Raw genomic sequence first — 22,858 nt, 5'->3', positions numbered from 1 at the left:
CAGAATTGTAGATCCTTTGCTTCGGGATGCACAAGAAAAAGATTTATAATTATATAACTGTCCTGTCAAAGAGTATAAGGGGCGTATGAAAAAAGAACGCCAAATTGTCATTGTACACGATAGATAAACAGATCAATGCTTATAAAATGAAGTTGAACGAAAGGAAGAAAAGTGGAATGGGATTTCTCAGGTCTACCTAATGATGGGACAAACATCTATGATTAAGTGAACTAAAGAGTATTCATGTGTGATTTTTTATGATAGATTGATAAGGAGTAAACTAGTTATCCAACTTTTAGGCGTACAAGATTGAGAACTTCGGTTGTGGTGGAATATTTCAGTTTCATGGGGTCACTCAAAAGTTTTTAAACATGTCACTTATATTATTATTATTTTTTAGTAGAAAAAAAAAAACATAACTTCTCTACTTACATTATAATTGCCAAATATAATATGGTTCAAAAGAAATGCAGCCCTTAAGCTACTTTTAAAAGAAAGATACCAAGAAAAAGAATAAAAAAAAACCGTGATTTACACAAGATGCTTTAGGGATAAACATGATGAGTAGCAAATCAAACATAAGGCCTCTATTATTATCGACATGAACTTTCCAATTATAAATAATCCGCTCTAAAGGTCATTTTATTGCACATTATCAACTACTATACCACATTTCTTCCCTCTTCTGTGTTCTAAGTTCATTAATACTTCCTCAATTAAGTTAAGCTGTTCCTTCACATCAATGGCAACTCCAAATCTTCCACCTACAGCAGGTAGGATCATTACAGTGTTGAGCATCGATGGAGGTGGCGTAAAAGGCATAATTCCGGGAACCATTCTCGACTTCCTCGAATCCAAGCTTCAGGTACTATATCTTATCAATTAATTAATTAAACTTTTTCTCAACTGCATGCCAATATCCATGCATATAAGGTTTTATATTAGTTAAGGAGGCTAAATTAACATGTTTTTGGGTTATAGGAACTTGATGGACCAGATGTGAGAATTGCCGACTACTTTGGTGTCATCACGGGGACAAGTACAGGGGGACTGATGACTACTATGCTTACGGCTCCTGATAAGATTAATAATCGCCCGCTTTATGCTGCCAAAGACATCAATGATTTCTATTTGGAGCATTGCCCCAAAATTTTTCCCCAAAATGGGTAAGTGAAAGTAGTTGTCATTCTTTATCCTATATAGGTTTGTACTATTTCAAAAAGAGTAATGATCCAAAACGGTGTCCCTATATCAACAAACGGTGTCTATGCAGCGCTTGTAGGTTGGAGATATGTTTAATGCTCAATGTGTCTCAAAGTCCAACCAAAACTTGCCACTAGACCAATCTGGATCTTGATCCTTTCAAAAATATTGGGTTGACACCATCAACTTGGAATGATGACTTTATGGTTTAATTGGAGACACACCTCCAACTCATGGTTTTAAAACTCGTCCAAGACCGAGATATATTGCCCGAGTTAACTCAGTATCGGAGTTAAACGAGATCAACTCACAAAGTCACTTTTTGACAGTGATTTAGGACTTATGTTCAATTTTTTGATTTGTCTCACGAGACGTCTCAAATGTATCGGAAAACTCGTCCGAAACGACTCGGTATTGGGCTTGGATGAGACAAGACGCGAAACCGAGTTTTATAGCCATGCCTCCAACATACAATTGAGATGGAAGGAAAAAAAAATAAAAAGATTCCCTGGGGATCAATATAGGATTTTTAGGATCTATTTTTTTTAGAAATCCCTAGGATATGATTATCCTTCCATCTCACTCATTCATTAGTGTGAGGCCCCTTTGGACACTAGAATTTGCTATTGAGTCGTGATAATCTGATTATCTCACTTGGCATACTCAATCGACTCTCCTGACATGACATGTGCGAGTATCGTACATCTGTACACCTTGGAATGTACAACTGCACATCCTCATAAGGTGCAGTTGTGTATTCCGAGGAGTACAGATCTTCAGTTCTTGGACATGTCACCTTAGGGGAGTCGATTGAGTATGCTATGTGGGTAGTTAGATTATCACGATTCTTTGCTATTTTTATCATAGCCTACAAAGGTCCAAGTTTTATAATATTTTTTTTTGGGAGTGATGGATATATGAATTGGTGTTCCCCCTCAAAGCAGCACAGGTTTGTTGGGTTGGACAAAGAACTTGTTGAGTGTGGCTACAGGACCCAAGTATGATGGGAAGTATTTGCGGTCCTTAGTACAAAACCTGCTAGATGACACCACCATCAAAGAAACACTGACAAACATTCTCATTCCAGCTTTCGACATCAAACTCCTTCAGCCCACAATCTTCACAACCTTAGAGGTATTCTTTCTTTCTATAATACAAAATATCTATTAATTTTTTAATTCCTAAAATTTTCAATCCAACAACAATTTGATGTCACAAATTTAAACAGGCAAAAGCCAATGTCTCCAAAAATGCTAAATTATCAGATATCTGCATCAGCACCTCTGCAGCTCCCACTTATCTCCCAGCCCATTATTTTGAGACCAAAGACTCCGATGGAAGCCCTCGGAGCTTCGACCTCATTGATGGTGGGGTTGCAGCGAATAATCCGGTAGGTCTCATGAAATCATACGATTTAATCATCAAGAACAATATTATAATTTTATTCCACAATGACTGAAATTATGATAAGGTATAAATTATTTTCCTCCACCACAAGATTTGTGGCACAAACAATAAGGAACTTTGTGTCATTTTCTCCGTACTATTGATAAATTCTTTTAAGATGCCACAAATTTTACTAGAAGACCCAACGTAGTTCACAATCAGTAAAAGCTTAGTGTTAAAGTAATTGCATACACAGTAAATCAGTACCTATCTCTAAAGATCACTATGTGAAAATTGGAAAATTTGACTAGAAAATTCGACGGGCCAGCACCCACGAATTTTATGAACCGAATTTTGACGGTCCAAGGCCGTTGAAACTTTTTATGCTCCCCGATTCGATGGCTTAAAGCAATCAAATTTCTCTCATCCTCCATTAATTTGACGGTTTCAACTTGCTGGAAAAAAAAAATTCTACAACGAAAAATTCGATGTCTTGGTCAGTCAAATTTTATGAAATTCAACGGCCTTGGACTGTCGAATATGGGCTTTTTTCACGTTGTGGATTAATGCTGGAGTGACCTCAGTGGGGGACATTTTGATGTGGTGCCACGTGTATGCTTGTAGATGGGTTTTATCCGAGATACAAGTAAAACACATCTACGGACATGCGCAAGTCACCACGTCAAGGTGTCCCCCACTGAGATTACTCCAACATGACTCATCTGTAAAATATTTAGGGTTTACCTCTCATCACACCCATTCGTCCAAGGAAGAGTCTCAAACTTTTTTTTTTACGTAAGAAACTAATGTCCCTCTTTCTATTAGTCCCCACCCGTCGAGCCCTTAATCAATTCAATTATGCTCGGTAGTTACCATGATTTCAGAGATTTGATATAATCCTTCTCCATTAAGATTTAGGGGTCGTACTGATGTCACAGATTCAATCTGCACTATGCATGTGTGACTATTCAATGCTCGGGTCTCAATCCCACACCCGACATAGAGTTGGATTAAACTTCATTGAGATGCACAACATAAAAAAGCCCATATTCGATGGCCCTAGGCCATCGAATTTCATAAAGACTAGAACCGTCAAATTAATGGAGGATATATGGGAGAAATTTGATGGCTCTAAGCTGTCGGATCTGGGGAATATAAAAAATTTCAACGGTCCTGGGCCATTGAATTTTGATTTTTAAAATTTGTGGGTCTTGACATGGCGAATTTGCCAATTTTTACATAGTGGTGGATTTAGACTCGAGAGATTAAGATTGGAGATTTCAATGTAACACATGTCCTTGGGGATTATTGATCCTCACAATAACTATGTATGTTCTTCGGCTTGTCCAAACATCGAAACGAAATTTGTTGATTTTCGAAGTAGACAATTAACATATGGGGCAAAATGTTGGCACACAGTTTTCAATTTGGTCTCATATAATCAACTAAAATTAACCAAAACTGCAGACGCTATTGGCCATGGGCCATGTTGCCGAGGAGATTTTGAAGAAAAACTTAGATTTCTCCTGTATTAAGCCAATGGATTACACCAATTACCTAATCATTTCCTTGGGGACGGGGACAGCTAAGCGTGAGGTGAAATATAGTGCGGCTGCAGCCTCCAAGTGGGGTTTGCTTGGATGGTTGTACAATAAAGGTAGCACACCATTGATCGATGCTTTCAGCGATGCTAGCTCAGATGTCGTAGACATTCATGCTTCTGTTCTCTTTCAAGCCAATCATGCCAAGAAGAGGTATCTTCGCATTCAGGTACCTTTGACAGATCTACATTTTTTTAAAATTGAAGTAATTGTTGAACCAATTTTTTTTTCAAATTCATTGGATTAATTTATAAGTACTTAACATTTATAAAAACAGGAAATAATCTATTTCCAATAGAAAGTCCCCACTCTTTTCATTAAGAGAGGCTAAATAAGTCCTCTAAAAGAATAGAGACAAAGCATGAGGAACATTAATCAGTTCTATAGCAATAAACTTCTATCAAATTTGTTGTTAAGTAATTGTCTTGTAGTTCTTGACACGATTCCTTGTGATGGATTTAATAGGATGACACATTGACGGGAGACGCCTCATCGGTGGACATTGCAACGAGGGAGAACCTACTAAATCTCGTGCAAATTGGGAAGGATCTCCTGAAAAAGCCAGTGTCAAGGGTAAATTTGGCGACAGGCAAGTTTGAGGAGGTTAAGGGAGAGGGCACCAATGCGGAAGCCCTTGAATTCTTTGCCAAGCAACTCTCTGGGGAACGAAAATATAGGAAGGACAATGTATCTCCCCCTTGACAAATTTGCTGATGTAAAATAAACCAAGTGTGCAAATTTTATTTGAGCTTATAATTTGTCTCTCAATTAAGCTTAATAGTTTGTGTGAGTTGATTTGTACTATTTGCCGATTGGGATACTATAAGCAATCTAGCTGATAGATACTACTTAAGATGTTCTTTCACATCTTTTCGATTTGTACAATTTTCTCAAGCCTCTATGCCTGTATTGATGTGCAACCACAATCAAAAAATTCTCTAAATTTATACAAAAAGTGGGAAAATTCCCCAAATAAGGGACTAAGCAATTAAAACGATAAATTGGCAAAAGTCTACTATTACCAGATGTCTAGCTAGTATTCCTAAGTTGGGTTTCAAGAGGCTAAATGAAGAAAGGGATCTTTTTCATAGCGTCGGGCCTCAGCTCGTAGAAGGAGGAAAAGGACCAAATCATGCAACCCGATTGGCCCATGTGGGGGGTTCGAGGGCAATGCCCCCAAGACGAAAATTCCTAGGTATTTATGTATATACTTTTGGGATAGGATTTTGTAAGGACTTTTGATTTATCTATGAGGTTTTTTATGGCAAAAAGAATTGCAAAGATTTGATGGCTTGTAACCAATCATTATCTTTAATAGTAGATTAATCTCCTCTTTTTCATGGACGTAGACAATTTTTCAAATCACGTAAATCCTTGTGTTCTCTCTGCATGTACATGTGTGTGTTTTCAGTCTAATTCTTGTTCTTATTTTGCTTTCCCAAATGTGCAATATTTCTAAAATTAACTCTTTACTTTATCAAATTATCGACGGACTTAATCATTGGAGTGTCATCATAGGTACACCAATGAGGATTGAATGAGAAGCTTGATCTTGTTGGAGTAAAATCTCTAAGTTTAATGGTGGAACAAGATACAACGTACAGGTCTACCTAAGGATGGGCCACACATGTGAGAGTGGACTGAAGAGTGTTCGATGTGCTTATTATAGATAGGAAGTAAACTAGCTATTCAACTCTTGGTTTTACAAGATCAAACAATTTTGTAGGCACATTGGTATAGATCAGTATGATGGAGTCAACTCAAAAAGTCTTTAAAGATGTCACTTTTAAATCATTAAAAAAAGGTCCTATTTCTCAACCAACTTGTATTTGAATGCAATTCCAAAACTTTTATATTGCTTGAGTGACCTTAAGATTGTACCTCATAACGCACTTTTCTGACGTGGAAGTATATAAAAATCGTAGATGCTTTTCATAAAGATACAAGTCAAAAAGCATCTATTATTCCTATACACTTTTACACAATTTCAGATCAAGATGTGCGATATGAATAAGGTACAATCTTGAGGTCACTCCAGCACGACTCCTTAATTAAAGCATGATGAGCACCTCAACCGTAAGGCCTCTTATTACATGGACGTGAACATTCAATCATAAATAATTGTACCATCAAGTGTTAACTACCACACAAATAATTCTTCCCTCCCCTTTGTTCTAAGTTGATATTACTTCCTCAATTTAGTTAATTTGCATCAATGGCAACTCCAAATCCTCCACCTGCAGCAGGTAGAATCATCACAGTGTTGAGCATTGATGGAGGCGGCGTAAAAGGCTTAATTCCTGGAACAATTCTCGCCTTCCTTGAATCCAAGCTTCAGGTACCATATATATATATGGGAGCGGTTCAGCAGCCCTAAAGTTTGCTAAACATTGTGATCTCCTCACCAAAAATCAGCTTATTCCAAAACTTCTAACCCCATCAAAAGTGATTTAAAAAATTGGACGGTCCACGATTCTTCAATTTGTAAACTAGGGTTAGAAATTTCAAAATGAGCTGATTTTTGGAGAGGATGATCTCTTCACTGTAGAGATCATCCTCACAAAAAATCAGCGCATTCCAAAGCTTCTAACCCATGTTTTGAAAAATGTTTGGTACAATGTTTGGCAAACGTTAGGGCTGCTGAACCACTCCCTCTCTCTCTCTCTCTCTCTCTCTCTCTCTCTCTCTCTCTATCTATATATATATATATATATATATATATATATATATTTATTGACTATGTTAATCAAGGAGGCTAAAACCGTTTCTTGGGTTGCAGGAATTGGATGGACCGGATATGAGGATCGCAGACTACTTTGATGTCATAGCAGGAACAAGCACAGGGGGACTGGTGACTATCATGCTTACGGCTCCCAATAAGAAAAATCGCCCACTTTATTCTGCCAAGGACATCAATGATTTCTATTTGAAGCACTGCCCCAAGATTTTTCCTCAACATGGGTAAGTTAAAAGTTGTCATCATGGTTTAGAACTTGTATTAACTCTCATCTTGTGACCCACTGATACCGAGTTTACTCGTGTATAGAGTAATATATATATATATTTTTTTATATAGTTCTAATTTTCATATAAAAAAATTGATTCAATAGACAGAGTTTTATTAAATCGTCCCACAAGTTATCCCGAATCTTGGATGAGTCGATATGAAGGACGAATCACACTGATTTTCTCCTTAATCAAGAAGGATATCAAGATTGGTTTCGGACGAATTTAAAACCATAGCTGTCACTCATATTTTTCTAATTTGAGGAATTTGGCGAACATGAAATGTATCTCCAAATGTTTTACTTTGAGGACTTCTTTTATCCTTCCATGTTTGAGGCACAACCTCCAATGTACGGCTGTGATGAATGGGAAAAATGTGGGTTCTCTAGGGATCAATATATATTTCTTGGGAGTTCATTTTCTTTTTATAAAAAAATTAATTCCTAATAATATCTTCCCATCTCAACTGTACATTCGAGGCTGTGCGTCCACCATCATTGGAAGTTAGAATTTACCTTTTAAACTGTAACCAAAAGTCCCAATTTTTATTAAAATTCTTGGGAGTGATGGATAAATTTATGTTCCCCCCATAGCAGCACAGGTTTGTGTGGTTCGATAAAGAACTTGTTGAGTGTGGTCAAAGGACCTAAGTATGATGGGAAATACTTGCGATCCTTGGTACAAAAGAAGCTTGGTGACACCACCATCCAACAAACGCTGACGAACATTCTCATCCCATCTTTCGACATCAAACTCCTTCAGCCCACAATCTTCACAACCTTAGAGGTGTTCTTTCTTTCTATGACACATAATGTTTATTAATTTCTTATTTCTTTCAATTTGCAGTTCAATTAACGTTTGCTGTCACAAATTTATATAGGCAAAAACCAATGTCTCCAAAAATGCTAAATTATCAGATATCTGCGTCGCCACCTCTGCTGCTCCCACTTATCTCCCAGCCCATTATTTCGAGACCAAAAACTCTTATGGAAGCCCTCGGAGCTTCAACCTCATAGATGGTGGGGTTGCGGCGAATAATCCGGTAGGTCTCATGAAATCGTATGATTTAAACATCAAGAACGATATCATAATTTTATTCCACAATGACTGAAATTATAATAAGGTATAAATTATTTTCCTCCACCACAAGATTTGTGGCAAAAAACAATAAGGATCTTCGTGTCATTTTCTCCGTACTCTTGATAAATTCTTTTAAGATGCCACAAATTTTACTAGAAGACCCAATGTAGTGCACAATAAGTAAAAGCTTAGTATTAAAGTAATTGCATACATAGTAAATCAGTACCCATCTCTAAAGATTGCCGCTGGAGTGACCTCAGTGGGGGACACATGGGGGACATCTTCATGTGGTGCCGCGCATATGCCTGTAGATGGGTTTTATCCAAGATATGAGTAAAACACATTTACAGACATGCGCATGTCACCACATCAAGGTGTCCCCCGCTGAGGTCATTCCAGCACAACTCATCTCTAAAATATTAATGTTTTTCCTCTCATGGCAACCATTGATCCAAGGAAGAGTCTCAAACTTTCTTTTTACGTAAGAAATTAATGTCCCTCTTTCTATGAGTCCCCACTAGTCACTTGAACCTACACATTATCCGTCGTGCTCTTAATCAATTCAATTATGTTCAGTAGTTACCATGATTTCAGAGATTTGATATTATCCTTCTCCATTAAAGTTTAGGGGTCATATAGATGTCACAGATTCAATCTGCACTATGCATGTGAGATTATTCAATGCTCGGGTCTCAATCCCACACCCAACATAGAGTTGGATTAAACTACATAGAGATGCACAACATGAAAAAATCCCATATTCGACAGCTCAAGGCCATTGAATTTCATAAAGGCCGAAACCGTCAAATTAATGGAGGATATATGGGAGAAATTTGATGGCTCTAAGCCGTCAAATCTGGGGAATATAAAAAATTTCAATGGTCCTGCGCCGTCGAAATTTGATTTTTAAAATTTGTGGGCCTTGACCCGTCGAATTTGCTAATTTTCACATAGTGATGCATCTAGACTCGGGAGATTAAGATTGGAGATTTCAATGTAACAGGCCCTTGGGGATTATTGATCCTCACAATAACTTTGTATGTTCTTTGGCTTGTCCAAACATCGAAATGAACTTTGTTGATTTTCGAAGTAGACAATTAACATATGGGACAAAATGTTGGCGCCCAGTGCACATAGTATTGCTGTTTTCAATTTGGTCTCATACAATCAACTGAAATTAACCAAAACTGCAGACGTTATTGGCCATGGGCCATGTTGCCAAGGAGATTTTGAAGCAAAGCTCAGATTTCTCCCGTATTAAGCCAATGGATTACACCAATTATCTCATCATTTCCTTGGGGACGGGGACAGCTAAGCGTGAGGCGAAATATAGTGCGGCTGCAGCCTCCAAGTGGGGTTTGCTTGGATGGTTGTACAATAAAGGTAGCACACCATTGATCGATGCTTTCAGCGATGCTAGCTCAGATGTCGTAGACATACATGCTTCTGTTCTCTTTCAAGCCAATCATGCCAAGAAGAGGTATCTTCGCATTCAGGTACCTTCGACAGACCTACATTTTTTTTTTTTTTAAATCGAAGTAATTGTTGAACCAAATTTTTTTTTTTTTTTTTTTAATTTGTTGGATTAATTTATAAGTGCTTCACATTTATAAAAATAGGAAATAGTCTTTTACCAATAGAAAAAAAAAAGGTGCAATAGATCATGCGTAAGGGCTATTTAGGCCCCACTCTTTTCATTAAGAGAGGCTAGTCAAGTCGTCTAAAAGAATTGCAGACAAAGCATGAGGAACATTAATCAGTTCTATAGCAATAACCTTCTATCAAATTTGTTGTTAAGTAATTGTCTTGTTGTTCTTGACACGATTCCTTGTGATGGATTTAATAGGATGACACATTGATGGGAGACGCCTCATTGATGGACATTGCAACAAAGGAGAACCTACGAAATCTCGTGCAAATTGGGAAGGATCTCCTGAAAAAGCCAGTGTCAAGGGTAAATTTGGAGACCGGCAAGTTCGAGGAGGTTCAGGGAGAGGGCACCAATGCAGAAGCCCTTGAATTCTTTGCCAAGCAACTCTCTGTGGAACGAAAATATAGGAAGGACAATGTATCTGCCCCTTGACAAATTTGCTAATGTAAAGTAAACCATAAGTGTGTAAATGCCATTTGAAATTATAATTTGTCTCTCAATTAAGCTTACTGGTTTGTGTGAGTTGATTTGTACTGTTTGGTGATTGGGATACTATAAGCAATCTAGTTAATAGATAATACTTACGGTGTTCTTTCACATCTTTTCAATTTGTACAATTTTCTCAAGCCTCTATGCCTGTATTGATGTGCAACCACTGTCACATGTCTAGCTAGTATTCCTGAGTTGGGTTTCAAGAGGCTAAATCAAGAAAGGGATCTTTTTCATAGCGTCGGGTCTCAGCTCGTAGAAGGAGGAAAAGGACCAATTCGTACAACCCGATTGGCCCTGTGTGGGGGGTTCAAGGGCAATGCTCCCAAGACAAAAATTCCTAGGTATTTATGTATATACTTTTGGGATAGGATTTTGTAACAAGTTTTCATTTATCTATGAGGCTTTCGATGGCAAAAAGAGTTGCAAAGATTTGATGGCTTGCAGGGGCAGATTCAGAGTGGGGGCACTTGCCCCCACAAGAGTTTTCAAATTCTATAGATTAATGTGCTTTTGTAATAGGTTCTAACAGCGGAGAAAGAAATCTGTCACTATTGCCCCACAAATTTTTTTTCACCCTTAGTTGCCCCCACAACTATGTTTTTAACTCTTGGCTGCACCCACATGAGCAAAATCTTGACTCCGCCGCTGACGGCTTGTAACCAATCATTATCTTTAATAGTAGATTAATCTCCTCTTTTTCCTGGATGTAGACAATTTTTCAAATCACGTAAATCCTTGTGTTCTCTCTGCTTGTACATGTGTGTGTTTTCAGTCTAATTCTTGTTCTTATTTTGCTTTCCCAAATGTGCAATCTTTCTAAAATTAACTCTTTACTTCATCAAATTATCGATGGACTTAATCATTGGAGTGTCATCATAGGTACACCAGTGAATATTGAAAGAGAAGCTTGATCTTGTCAGGAGTGTAAAATCTCTAAGCTTAATGGTGGAGCAGATACAACGTACAGGTCTACCTAAGGATGGGCCACACGTGTAAGTGGACTGAAGAGTGTTCAATGTGCTTGTTATAAATAGGAAGTAAACTAGCCATTCAACTCTTGGTTTTACAAGATCAAACAATTTTGTAGGTACATTGGTATAGATCAGTATGATGGAGTCAACTCAAAAAGTCTTTAAAGATGTCACTGTTAAATAATTAAAAAAAGGTCCAATTTCTCTACCAACTTGTACTTGAAATGCAATTCCAAAACTTTTATATTGCTAGAGTGACCTCAAGACTGTACTTCATAACGCACTTTTCTGACTTGGAAGTATGGAGGAATCATAAATGCTTTTCATTGAATTAGAAGTCAAAAAGCATCTATGGTTCGTATACACTTTTACACAATTTCAGATCAAGATGTGCAATATGAATGAGGTACAATCATTCCAGCAAAACTCTTTAATTAAAGCATGATGAGCACCTCAATCATAAGGCCTCTTATTATATGGACGTGAACAGTCAACATAAATATTTGTACCATCAAGTGTTAACTACCACACAAATAATACTTCCCTCCCCTTTGTTCTAAGTTGATATTGCCTCCTCAATTTAGTCAATTTGCATCAATGGCAATTCCAAAACCTCCACCTGCAGTAGGTAGAGTTAAGGGTGCACATTGGATTGGGTAAATTCGAGAACTGATCCAATCCATAGTCTTTTGGATTGGATTGATTCGGATTGAGTTTTATTTGGTTAAGGTACGGATTGTATATAAAAAAATTCAATAGATTTAGTTTGATTTCGGATTCGGGGTATAATAGAACCAAACCAATCCAAGAATCGAACTAATCCGAAGTATATATATATATATATAAAACTCTCTTCTTCAAGTTTGAAAAAAATTTAATCACGTTCGTCTCCCTCACCTCGCCACGTCGTTGAAAAACGAAAAGATAACCCATCTCTTTCTCTCAACTATGTTAGTATGTTATGAAGAGGTAACTCATCAAAGTCTTCAACTTTATCTCCTTTATTTTTTTCGAACAAAAACTCATAAAAAAAATGTACACAAATCTTTCTCTCGCAACTCTCAAATTGATCAATTTATTTATGGAATTTTTTTTTCAAAGAGTTTGATTCCTTATTTTTTTACGAAAACTTTTATGTTGTGTTTGTTAGATGAAATATACTATATGAACCTAGGCTTGGATTCATTAATCTACCATTTATGGATTAGTTTCCTCGCTAATCCATCCAAAAGACCAATTTTAAAATTGTAATTTTTTTTTAGTTTCATTGAGCTTCCTCTAATTTTCAATTTATAAAGATTTCAATCAAAATTTAATCATAAAATCATTTTTATTTTTAAAATAGGCATTATTTATGATCTGATCCAAATGGTTCTTTTTTTGAAAGAAAAAATACTAGTTTTTCTATTTTGAAAATATGAGAACCGATCCGAACCAAGGTTAGTTTGGATTGGTTCGATTCTATAGGGTAATTGGATTGGTTCGATTCCAAATTTGTAGAACCAATCATGTTTGGTTCGGTTCCAATTTTGCCAAAATCCGAACCAATCCGAACCATGTGCACCCCTAGGTAGAGTCATCACAGTGTTGAGCATTGACGGAGGCGGCGTAAAAGACTTAATTCCTAGAACAATTATCGCCTTCTTTGAATCCAAGCTTCAAGTATTATATATATCGACTATATTAATCATGGACCGGATATGAGAATCGCAGACTACTTTGATGTCATAGCGGGAGCAAGCATAGGGGGCTGGTGACTATCATGCTTACGGCTCCCGATAAGAATAATCGCCCACTTTAGTATGCCAAGGACATCAATGATTTCTATTTCGAACGGTGCCCCAAGATTTTTCCTCAAAATGGGTAAGTTAAAAGTTGTCATCATGGTTTAGAAATCTCATCTTGTGACCAACTGACACCGAGTTTATTAGTATGGATTAATATATATTTTTATATAGTTATAATTTTCATATATAAAAAAATTGATTCAATAGACAGAGTTTTATTAAATCATCCCACGAGTTATCCCGAATCTTGGATGAGTCGATATGAAGGACGAATCACACTGATTTTCTCCTTAATCAAGAAGGATACCAAGATTGGTTTCGGACAAATTTAAAACCATAGTTATCACTCATATTTTTCTAATTTGAGGAATTTGGCAAACATGAAATGTATCTCCAAATGGTTTACTTTGAGGACTTCTTTTATCCTTCCATGTTTGAGGCACAACCTCTAATGTACGGCTGTGATTAAAGGGGAAAATGTGGGTTCTCTAGGGATCAGTATATATTTCTTAGGAGTTCATTTTTTTTTTCAATAAAAAAATTAATTCCTAATAATATCTTCCCATCTCAGCTGTACATTCGAGGCTGTGCGTCCACCATCATTGGAAGTTATAATTTACCTTTTAAACTGTAACCAAAAGTCCCAATTTTTATTAAAATTCTTGGGAGTGATGGATAAATTTATGTTCCCTCCAAAGCAGCACAGGTTTGTGTGGTTCGATAAAGAACTTGTTGAGTGTGGTCACAGGATCCAAGTATGATGGGAAATACTTGCGATCCTTGGTACAAAAGTTGCTAGGTGACACCACCATCCAACAAACGCGGACGAACATTCTCATCCCATCTTTCGACATCAAACTCCTTCAGCCCACAATCTTCACAACCTTAGAGGTATTCTTTTTTTCTATGACACATAATGTTTATTAATTTCTTATTTCTTTCAATTTGCAGTTCAATTAACATTTGTTGTCACAAATTTATATAGGCAAAAAACCAATGTCTCCAAAAATGCTAAATTATCAGATATCTTCGTCACCACCTCTGCAGCTCCCACGTATCTCCCAGCCCATTATTTTGAGACCAAAGACTCTAATGGAAACATTTGGAGCTTCGACCTCATTGATGGTGGGGTTGCAGCAAATAAGTACCTTAATTCAACAGACCTGTGTCTTAAAAATCAAATTAATTGTTGAATTGATTTTATTTTTTAAAATCAGGGGAATTAATTATGGGTGCAATAAATCACGATTGTTGTTATGTAATTGTAAAGTTGTAGTTTGTTGTTTTTTACATGATTCCTTGTGATGGATTTTATTAGATGACACATTGATGGGTGATGCCTGATCGGTTGACATTACGATGAAAGAGAACCTGCTAAATCTAGTACAAATTGGGAAGGATCTCTCTAAGTAGCCAGTGTCAAGGGTAAATTTGGCGATGGGGAAGTTTGGGGAGGTTGAGGGAGAGGGCACCAATGAAGAAGCTCTTACTCCCTTCGCCAAGCAACTCTCTGATGAACGCAAGCTTCGGAAGGCCAATGTGTTTGCTCCTTCACTAATTTGCTTATATAATATACCCTATGAGTGTGCAAATTCCATTCAAACTCTATGTCTCTTAAGCTAAATGGTCAGTGTGAGTTGATCTATACAAACTTTACTATTTGTTGATTGGCATACTCGGAGCAATCTAGCTAATAGCAAAGACAGTAGTTATGATGTTCTTTTACATATTTTCGCTCTAAATCATTATCACATATTCTCCAAAAAAAAAATTTCAAAAATTTGAAGAAATTTCCCGAATAAAGAACCAATTGATTAAATTGGTGAATCCACGAATTAATCACTGAATAGGGGAGAAAATTCCCTTCAACCTCAACATTTTATTTTTTCCAACCTTCAAGGAGGTTGAAGATGAAGATTATTCTTACTCCGAGGAGGGGGGAACAAACCCAAAAACATCATTTGTATAATCCTTAGAAATTTCTCGATATATTTTTTTAAACTTTTACAAATTAACTGAATTTATCCTCGTCGAATAATTGTCGAGTCCAAACTTGGTTACTGTCCTCTGAACATTGGCAAGAATGGGCCAACACGGTGTGCACAATGAAATTTTGGGCTTGCATCATACATACATACAAGCTCACACATGCATGTTCATAGACTGGGCCCTCCATACGGCCATTTGGTAAACTAGTGTGGATTAAGTGCACATTTATCTCCTTATTTAATGGTCAAATGAGTCTCAAAAACTTAGGGTAGTTAGAGTGTGTATGGGTGCGATAGCGTCAAGTTCTAAAATTTCTCAAGGTGCATGTATAGTACTTTCAGAACACTACTCACAAACTACAACCATCTTATCAATCGATACATATAACAAAATATAATTGTACATCCTACTCTGCTACAGTTTTGTAAGGGATAAATGTCCCATTTTGATACAATGGAGTGGGTTTACACTATATATTTTACTTTATTGTTTTTCCTCTTCTTTCCTTCCTCTTTTTCAATAATATCCCTATAATTTTACCATCTTTCCTCTCTTTACCTTCTTTTTCAGTGATGCGTCCTTTAACTAAACTATTTTTTCTCTTTTACGACTTTAACCCTAAAGATGATTATTATAACCACTCAAACTCTACCATCTTATTCTTTACTCTCCTTCCCTCTAAGCATCCTCTAGTATTATTATAAATTACAAAAATTTAATTTACTTCAACAATTTAAATTTCTTCTTACTTCGAAAGTTTTTACGAAATTTTATAATTGTAACAAAATATTAATTTTCTCCATCATGCACTATTATGGTATTTTAATTGTAATAATCAACCATCTTTCATTACAATCATTGCTTTTGAAGATACAAATAATCAATATATGTTAGTAAAAAAAAAAAACTTAATATGATGAATAAAGGAGATTTAACGGAGAAAGGGTACCAATATTTTAATGATAATGGTTCCATTATTTTGGAAGTGAGAAATGGATAAGGATCAGCTTCTCACTAAACTCACAAGTTGAGAAGAAAGAGACAAAATAAAATAGTAAAAAAAACATATTTTATTAATGAAATGTGATCAACAAAACATCTAAAATATATCGTACTTATTTTCTAAGCTAAACATATAAAAAACAGTATTTAAATTAAATAGAATATATTTAACATAGGATATATATTTATTGAATTATCTGATGTCAGAACTAGTGTGATTATCTAAATTAAGAATTATATATGAATAATGATGAAGTTTTGGTACACGGTTGACGTGACAAGGGCACAGAACCACACATCTTTTTCTTGTGTATCTCAATGGAAAAGATCTATGGTTCTATGCACTAACCACGTCAGCCGCTTACCTAATCATGTATCAAAATTGTGTGCATTTGTCACGACTCTTTATATATTTGTTTCCACCTCAACATCATTGGAAGCCTTGTGGAAAGGCACAGCGATGTTCATGGATCCGAGGCTCTCCTGAGAAATAGTAAGACCAAGAAATCAAAATTTTAGATCTGTACTCCAGACAGTTGGCACGCTGCCTAATTCAACTCCCAAATTTTATTTTATTATTTATTTATTTAATGAGTCTTTCCAAGGAAACGTGGGGGCAAACAATATTTAAATCTCTTTCATAAGAAGAAATTTGTATAAAATAAAAAGGTGATTTGGAGATACCTCTCTGCGCTTTTGTAAATATTTGAGATACCACCTTTTGTTTTCATTCAGATGACGTATCTCTGAGACCACGGTCTTGTCTAAAGGACAAACAGAAAATTACTTAAATGTCCATTTCTTCAATCTCTTGCAAAAGCCCTTGGTTTTTCTCCCAAAAATTGTTGGCATTTTTTACCTTCTCTTCAACATCTAGACTCTCTCTCTTTCAAATCTAGTGAGTCCGACTTTCAAGTGGGCAGCCTGCTTCAAAATTTTGAAGGAACCATCTTTGCACTATGTGACACGTGGATTTTCATATTTAATTCACATCCCTATTTTTTCATCAATATTTGGGATGATATATGCATTTTTGGTATTTTGTGAAGATCTATCTGATAGTGTATTGTTCTTCGTTTGTCATTCATTGTCACAAATTGTTGGAATGGACCAAAAGTTGAGCTTAATTTTCAAAATTTCAAGTATTTTATTGTTTGTTTGTCATCCTTCTGTCCTCACTTTAGAACAAAAACTCTGAACCATCTAGGATCAAGTCGGATTCAAGGCCTTGGTTCCCGACAATTTGGAGTTAGGACAAGATTATGTGTGCCTAGAAATCCCTGCCAAGATGGTTGTAGATTAACGATAATAAATAGATCACTAACGGTAAATGAGACTAGAACCAAAGGAAAAATATGCATATAATCTTTTCTAAAATTACGACATCACTCTGTCGGATTGTCTATTGAATTGATCTTCAAACCGTCAATGCAAGTACATGGTTGAAGGTCAGATGAAAAGCTTGATCTTGATGTCCAAGGATATAATCTCAAGGTTCCTAAGCAAAAAAAAAAAGATTAGATAAAATAAAAATCAAGAAATATATACTGGGGGCATACCCCCTATAGACTAAGGATGGAGCAAACATCTTTGGGTAATTAACTAGCTATCCAACTCTTAGGCGTACAAGATTGAACAATTTTGGAGTCAACCAAAAGCTTTTAAAACTCAACCCACTTGTATTATATTAATAAAATTAAATCTCATAACTTATCTACCAACCTGTTTATTCTAACGTTATCCTGAATTTAAGAGAACTGCAATTTATAATCTTTCAAATTATTTAATAATATGAAGAAATTTTAAATATATATATATATATATATATATACCATGATTTAAATGAGATGCTTTAATAATTTAATTAAGAATGATGAGCACCTCAACCGTAAGGCCTCCATTATTATCGACATGGACTTTCAATTATAAATGACCGCCTATACAAGGCTCTTTTATCATACAAACTTGATATCACTTCCTCAATTAAGGAGTCCCTTTGCATCAAATGGCAACTCCAACTCTTCCATCTGCAGCAGGTAGGATGATTACAGTGTTGAGCATCGATGGAGGCGGCATAAAAGGCTTAATTCCAGGAACCCTTCTCGCCTCCCTCGAATCCAAGCTTCAGGTACGTACTATCTTAATTACCCCATATGCATGCATATATAAAGTTTACGACGACGCTAAAACAACTTCTTGGGTTACAGGAATTGGATGGACCGGATATGAGGATTGTGGACTACTTTGACGTCATAGCGGGGACGAGCACAGGAGGATTGGTAACTACTATGCTTACTGCTCCCAATAAGAATAATCGCCCACTTTACGCTGCCAAGGACATCAACGATTTCTATTTGGAGCACTGCCCCAAAATTTTTCCTCAAAATGGGTAAGTTGAAGAGTTAATTTTCTTTAGAATCTGTAAGAATATTTCTTAGTGATGGATATATTCGTCGGTGTTCCCTGAAGCAGAACAGGTTTGATGAGTTCGGTAAAGAGCTTGTTCAATGTAGCCACCGGACCCAAGTATGATGGGAAGTACTTGAGGTCCTTGGTACAAAGGATTCTAGGTGATACCACCATCCAACAAACATTGACAAATATCGTCGTCCCAGCTTATGACATCAAACTGTCTCAGCTCACAGTCTTCACAACCTTAGAGGTTTTATTCTTTATCCATAACACACAATGTCTACTAATTTCTTATTTCTTTCAATTTTTCAATCCAACAATGGTTCATGTTTACAGGCAAAAGCCAATGCCTTCAAAAATGCGAAATTATCAGATGTCTGCATCAGCACCTCTGCAGCTCCCACTTATCTCCCAGCCCATTACTTCGAGACCAATGACTCCAATGGGAACACTCGGAGTTTCGACCTCATAGATGGTGGGGTTGCAGCCAATAACCCGGTAAGTCTCATGAAATGCGATTTATAAATCAAGATTAATAATCTGATCATAAGTTTTTCACTCCCCAAAGACCATATTTAAGGTATAACTATATATATTTTTTGGATAGATTTCAGAGTAGATGATCTAACATATATGGGTCGGATTCTGTGGACTAATTTCTAGACTAATTGTTTTGTCCTATTTAAAAAGTTCGGAATGACCTGATATTTTCTGAGGGTAGTCTCTCTGGTGAAGAAAAAACCATCCTCATAAAAAATCCGCCCCCTCTGAAAATTTTAACCCTAGTTTATAAGTTGAAGAATCGTGGACCAACAATTTTTTACTGTTGGTTTGTAATCACTTTTCATGGTGTTAGAATTTTTGGAATGGGCTGATTATTTTGTAAGGATGATTTCCTCACCATAGAGATCATCCTCACAAAAAAATCAGCTCATTCTGAAACTTTTTAGTCATATAAAACAAAACTTTGATTAGAACGTTGTCTACAATTGATCAAACGTGCAACTATCTTCAGCATTAGCCTCTTTAATAATATAAGGGTGGGGCCCTCTAAAGCTCCAACTTACCGATAAAAAAAAACATTGTCTACAATTTTATTTTCAGACAATATATATATGAGAAGCGTTCGAAGGCGCTAAAGAGAACTAAACATTTTTCTAAATAGGGGTTAGAAGTTTTGGAATGAGCTGAAATTTTTTTTTTTTTTTTTTTTTTTGTGAGGTTGATATCTATGGTAAAGAGATCATCCTCATCAAAAATCAGCTCATTCCGAAACTTCTTGTTTACAAGTTGAAGAATTGTGGATCGTCTAAACTTTGTAAATCATTTTTGAGGGAGTCAGGAGTTCCGGAACGAGGAGATCATTCTCATAAAAAAATTAGCTCATTCCAAAACTTCTAACCCACACATTAAAAAAATGTTTGGCACAATGTTTGACTCTCTTTAGGGCCTTTAAACGCCACCATATATATATATATATATATATATATATATATATATATATATATATGGGTTGGGATCTGTTGACTCCTAAGCATGACTCATGAAAAAAGCACATGATCCTAACCCTTTAAATACAAAATCCAACAGTTGAGATCTATGAGTATCTTGATAACACAAATCTTGAAGATATTTATCCCAAGGATAAATCTCAACCATTCGATTTTGCTTTAAAGAGTTGGAATCATGTGTTTTTTTTTTTTTTTTGGTGAGTCATTATTAAGAGTCAAGGAATCATAATATATATATATACTCACAAGGTTCACAAAACATTTGTCCTATGTGGCTTAGAAATTTCAGATTGGACTGATTTTTTGTGAGGATGATCTCGATGGTGAGAAGATCACCCTCACCAAAAATCAGTTGAATCTGGAATTTTTAAGTCCATCAAAAGTGGTAGAATTGTGAACCGTCGATTGTTTACTGAAAATTTGTAAACCATTTTTGATGGACTTAGAAGTTTCAGATTCGATTGAATTTTGGTGAGAATGATCTCATCCCACAAATATTATCCTCACAAAAAATCATCATAATCCAAAACTTTTAAGCCACATAGGATAAAACTTTTGTGTACCTAAGATAACTATCATTTTTCAAAATATGGGTTAGAAATTTCAGATTCAGCTGATTTTTTGTGAGGATGATCTCTATGATAAGAAGATCATCCTAAAGAAAATCAGCCGAATCTAAAACTTCTAACCCCATCAAAAGTGATTTAGAATGTGGACCGTCAATTTTTTACCAATAATTTGTAAACCACTTTTGATGGATTCAGAAGTTTAAGATTCGACTGATTTTTTTGTGAGGATGATCTTCTCATCATAGAGATCATCCTCACAAAAAATCAACTCAATCTGAAACTTCTACCCATATTTTAAAAAATCATTGTTTTTACCTATGTCCCATGATCCACCCCCCATATATACACATTTATGTGTGAGAGAGAAATTTTAGGTGTGCAGTTAGCATAGTGATGGTGTTTTTCAATTTGGACTCCGTAGAACTAATTAAATAAAATTAACTGCCATTGCAGACACTATTGGCCATGGGCCACGTAGCCAACCATATTGACCAGGGCGATTCAAATTTCCTTTCGATTAAGCCAATGGATTACAGCAGCTACCTAGTCATGTCTCTAGGGACGGGTGCAGCTAAGCAAGAGGAGAGATACACCGCGGCTGCCGCCTCTAAGTGGGGTTTGCTTGGATGGTTATACAATAATGGTAGCGCACCCATGATCGATATTTTCTCTGATGCTAGCTCAGATGTGGTAGACATCCATACATCTGTTCTCTTTCGAGCCAATCAATGCATGAAGAACTATCTCCGCATTCAGGTACCTTCGATTTACCCTCTTTTATAAAAAAAAAAAATCAAATTAATTGTTGACAAATTGGTTGGATTAATCAAGCAATACTATAAAAATTTGTTAAATAAGAAAATTTGGTATAATCTCAATAAAAATATGAGAATTATTTTGGCCAAAAACGTTGTACCTCAAAATCAATATGCAAACCAAGATTTGAATGACATATAATGTAACCCCAAGGTCATAATATCGATGTTAGGACTGTTGAATGAGTCCAATATTCATGGGGCTATGGCATCAGTCTTGCATCATTAATTAGTGTTGATTGTAATTGTAAAATTGTAGCTTATAGTTTTAGACATATATGATGGATTTGATAGGATGACACATTAACGGGAGACACCTCATCAGTGGACATTGCAACAAGGGAAAATTTGCTAAATCTAGTGCAGATTGGAAAGGATCTCCTTAAGAAGCCAGTGTCGAGAATAAATTTGGTGACAGGCAAGTTGGAGGAGGTTAAGGGTGAGGTCACCAATGAAGAAGCCATTGCTTGCTTTGCTAAGAAACTCTCTGATGAGCGCAAGTTTCGAAAGGCCAATGTGTCTACTCGTTGACTAATTTGCTTATGTAAAATACATCTTAAGTGTGCAAATTTCATTCAAACTCTCTTCCTCTCTAAAGTTTAATAAACAGTGTGAGTTAATAAAATCAGTATTATTTTACCACTTTTCGAAAACATCATTTGTATAATCCTTGAAAATTTTACATTTGTTTTGAAACTTATCTGAATTTATCCAAATTAATCAAACAAGCCCCAAAACCAAACTTGGTTACCATACTCTAAACCTTGGCACCACACATGATATTTTGGGTCTCCATTATACCACATCTTAGGCCTCTAGGCTGTCTCATGAATTAATCTGAATTTTGATGAGGGTTTGAGATGGAATAAACCAATGCCAAGGTTGTCAATGGATCAGATCAAACCAAAAATCCAATCCAAATTTGGATTGAGGATCTGGGTTTCGATAATGATCAAATCTGATACTATCAGATCGGTTATGGATCAACAATGTCTCACATCAATAGGGGACCCAATTTGATAAAATATGAGGAACCATGTAAATTATATTATATATTTTGTTTACATATATGAAAAAATATGTGGATTTTGTATATCTAATTGGATTTGATCCAATCCAGACCATTGATTGGATTTGAAACCTAATATTGAGATAAACCTAACTAGTTAGGGTCCAATCCAATCTTTATTGGATTAAGGATTGGTCCCAGATCAACCCTAACTGATGCAAACCCAATCCATTGACAGTCATCCTAGCCACTATCAACCAATCCTAAAATCCAATTCTTAAAACCATGTCAATAATCCGGATACCTTAATGTTGAGGGTCATAGGGATTCATACCACACAAAAACATAAAAGACTATGGTCAGTATCTAAGATT

The 22,858-nt window shown here is 36.0% G+C and overlaps 3 protein-coding genes and 1 pseudogene across 6 annotated transcripts; all 4 read left to right on the top strand.

The window, feature by feature from the left end:
• The first annotated feature begins 665 nt into the window (after positions 1 to 665).
• On the top strand, positions 666 to 5,061 carry LOC147409141 (patatin-like protein 3). 2 transcript variants are annotated; one of them, XM_086459138.1, is made up of 6 exons: positions 666 to 865; positions 982 to 1,166; positions 2,145 to 2,337; positions 2,432 to 2,593; positions 4,057 to 4,359; positions 4,656 to 5,061. In XM_086459138.1, exons 1-6 carry the CDS (start codon positions 743 to 745, stop codon positions 4,890 to 4,892), a joined length of 1,203 nt encoding a protein of 400 aa, XP_086315264.1. In that variant the 5' UTR covers positions 666 to 742; the 3' UTR covers positions 4,893 to 5,061. The 2 variants fall into 2 exon arrangements, with proteins under 2 accessions (XP_086315264.1, XP_086315267.1); XM_086459141.1 differs by having other exon boundaries at positions 2,148 to 2,337; positions 4,656 to 5,058.
• Positions 5,062 to 6,336: 1,275 nt separating this feature from the next.
• On the top strand, positions 6,337 to 10,427 carry LOC147409140 (patatin-like protein 2). 3 transcript variants are annotated; one of them, XM_086425830.1, is made up of 6 exons: positions 6,337 to 6,436; positions 6,970 to 7,151; positions 7,790 to 7,982; positions 8,077 to 8,238; positions 9,470 to 9,772; positions 10,123 to 10,427. In XM_086425830.1, exons 2-6 carry the CDS (start codon positions 6,988 to 6,990, stop codon positions 10,357 to 10,359), a joined length of 1,059 nt encoding a protein of 352 aa, XP_086281956.1. In that variant the 5' UTR covers positions 6,337 to 6,436; positions 6,970 to 6,987; the 3' UTR covers positions 10,360 to 10,427. The 3 variants fall into 3 exon arrangements, with proteins under 3 accessions (XP_086281956.1, XP_086281948.1, XP_086281942.1); XM_086425822.1 differs by having other exon boundaries at positions 6,343 to 6,528; positions 7,793 to 7,982; XM_086425816.1 differs by having other exon boundaries at positions 6,343 to 6,528.
• A 1,560-nt stretch (positions 10,428 to 11,987) lies between these two features.
• LOC147409139 (patatin-like protein 2) lies at positions 11,988 to 14,370 on the top strand (annotated as a pseudogene).
• Positions 14,371 to 18,127: 3,757 nt separating this feature from the next.
• Positions 18,128 to 22,085, top strand: LOC147409138 (patatin-like protein 2). The gene is made up of 6 exons (XM_086459131.1): positions 18,128 to 18,296; positions 18,376 to 18,557; positions 18,641 to 18,830; positions 18,917 to 19,078; positions 21,114 to 21,416; positions 21,770 to 22,085. The coding sequence occupies exons 1-6, from the start codon at positions 18,174 to 18,176 to the stop codon at positions 22,004 to 22,006; spliced, it is 1,197 nt and encodes a 398-aa protein (XP_086315257.1). The 5' UTR covers positions 18,128 to 18,173; the 3' UTR covers positions 22,007 to 22,085.
• Positions 22,086 to 22,858: the final 773 nt, after the last annotated feature.

This window comes from Akebia trifoliata, chromosome 2 (assembly GCF_017979445.1).
Source record: "Akebia trifoliata isolate Shusen 1 chromosome 2, ASM1797944v1, whole genome shotgun sequence".
NCBI classification, from domain to species: Eukaryota; Viridiplantae; Streptophyta; class Magnoliopsida; order Ranunculales; family Lardizabalaceae; genus Akebia; species Akebia trifoliata.
Note: the sequence above shows the minus strand (reverse complement) of the source record. Positions and strands in the feature narration are given on the sequence as shown.

What these genes read in the sequence shown, in the direction of transcription:
- LOC147409141 (XM_086459138.1), top strand. Translation starts at nt 743, where the DNA reads ATGGCAACTCCAAATCTTCCACCTACAGCAGGTAGGATCATTACAGTG. An exon ending in CAATCTTCACAACCTTAGAG is followed by an intron (nt 2,338 to 2,431) that starts GTATTCTTTCTT and finishes AAATTTAAACAG; the next exon opens with GCAAAAGCCAATGTCTCCAA. An exon ending in GGGTTGCAGCGAATAATCCG is followed by an intron (nt 2,594 to 4,056) that starts GTAGGTCTCATG and finishes CCAAAACTGCAG; the next exon opens with ACGCTATTGGCCATGGGCCA.
- LOC147409140 (XM_086425816.1), top strand. Translation starts at nt 6,406, where the DNA reads ATGGCAACTCCAAATCCTCCACCTGCAGCAGGTAGAATCATCACAGTG. An exon ending in CAATCTTCACAACCTTAGAG is followed by an intron (nt 7,983 to 8,076) that starts GTGTTCTTTCTT and finishes AAATTTATATAG; the next exon opens with GCAAAAACCAATGTCTCCAA. An exon ending in GGGTTGCGGCGAATAATCCG is followed by an intron (nt 8,239 to 9,469) that starts GTAGGTCTCATG and finishes CCAAAACTGCAG; the next exon opens with ACGTTATTGGCCATGGGCCA.
- LOC147409138 (XM_086459131.1), top strand. Translation starts at nt 18,174, where the DNA reads ATGGCAACTCCAACTCTTCCATCTGCAGCAGGTAGGATGATTACAGTG. An exon ending in CCCTCGAATCCAAGCTTCAG is followed by an intron (nt 18,297 to 18,375) that starts GTACGTACTATC and finishes CTTGGGTTACAG; the next exon opens with GAATTGGATGGACCGGATAT. An exon ending in AGAACTATCTCCGCATTCAG is followed by an intron (nt 21,417 to 21,769) that starts GTACCTTCGATT and finishes TGGATTTGATAG; the next exon opens with GATGACACATTAACGGGAGA.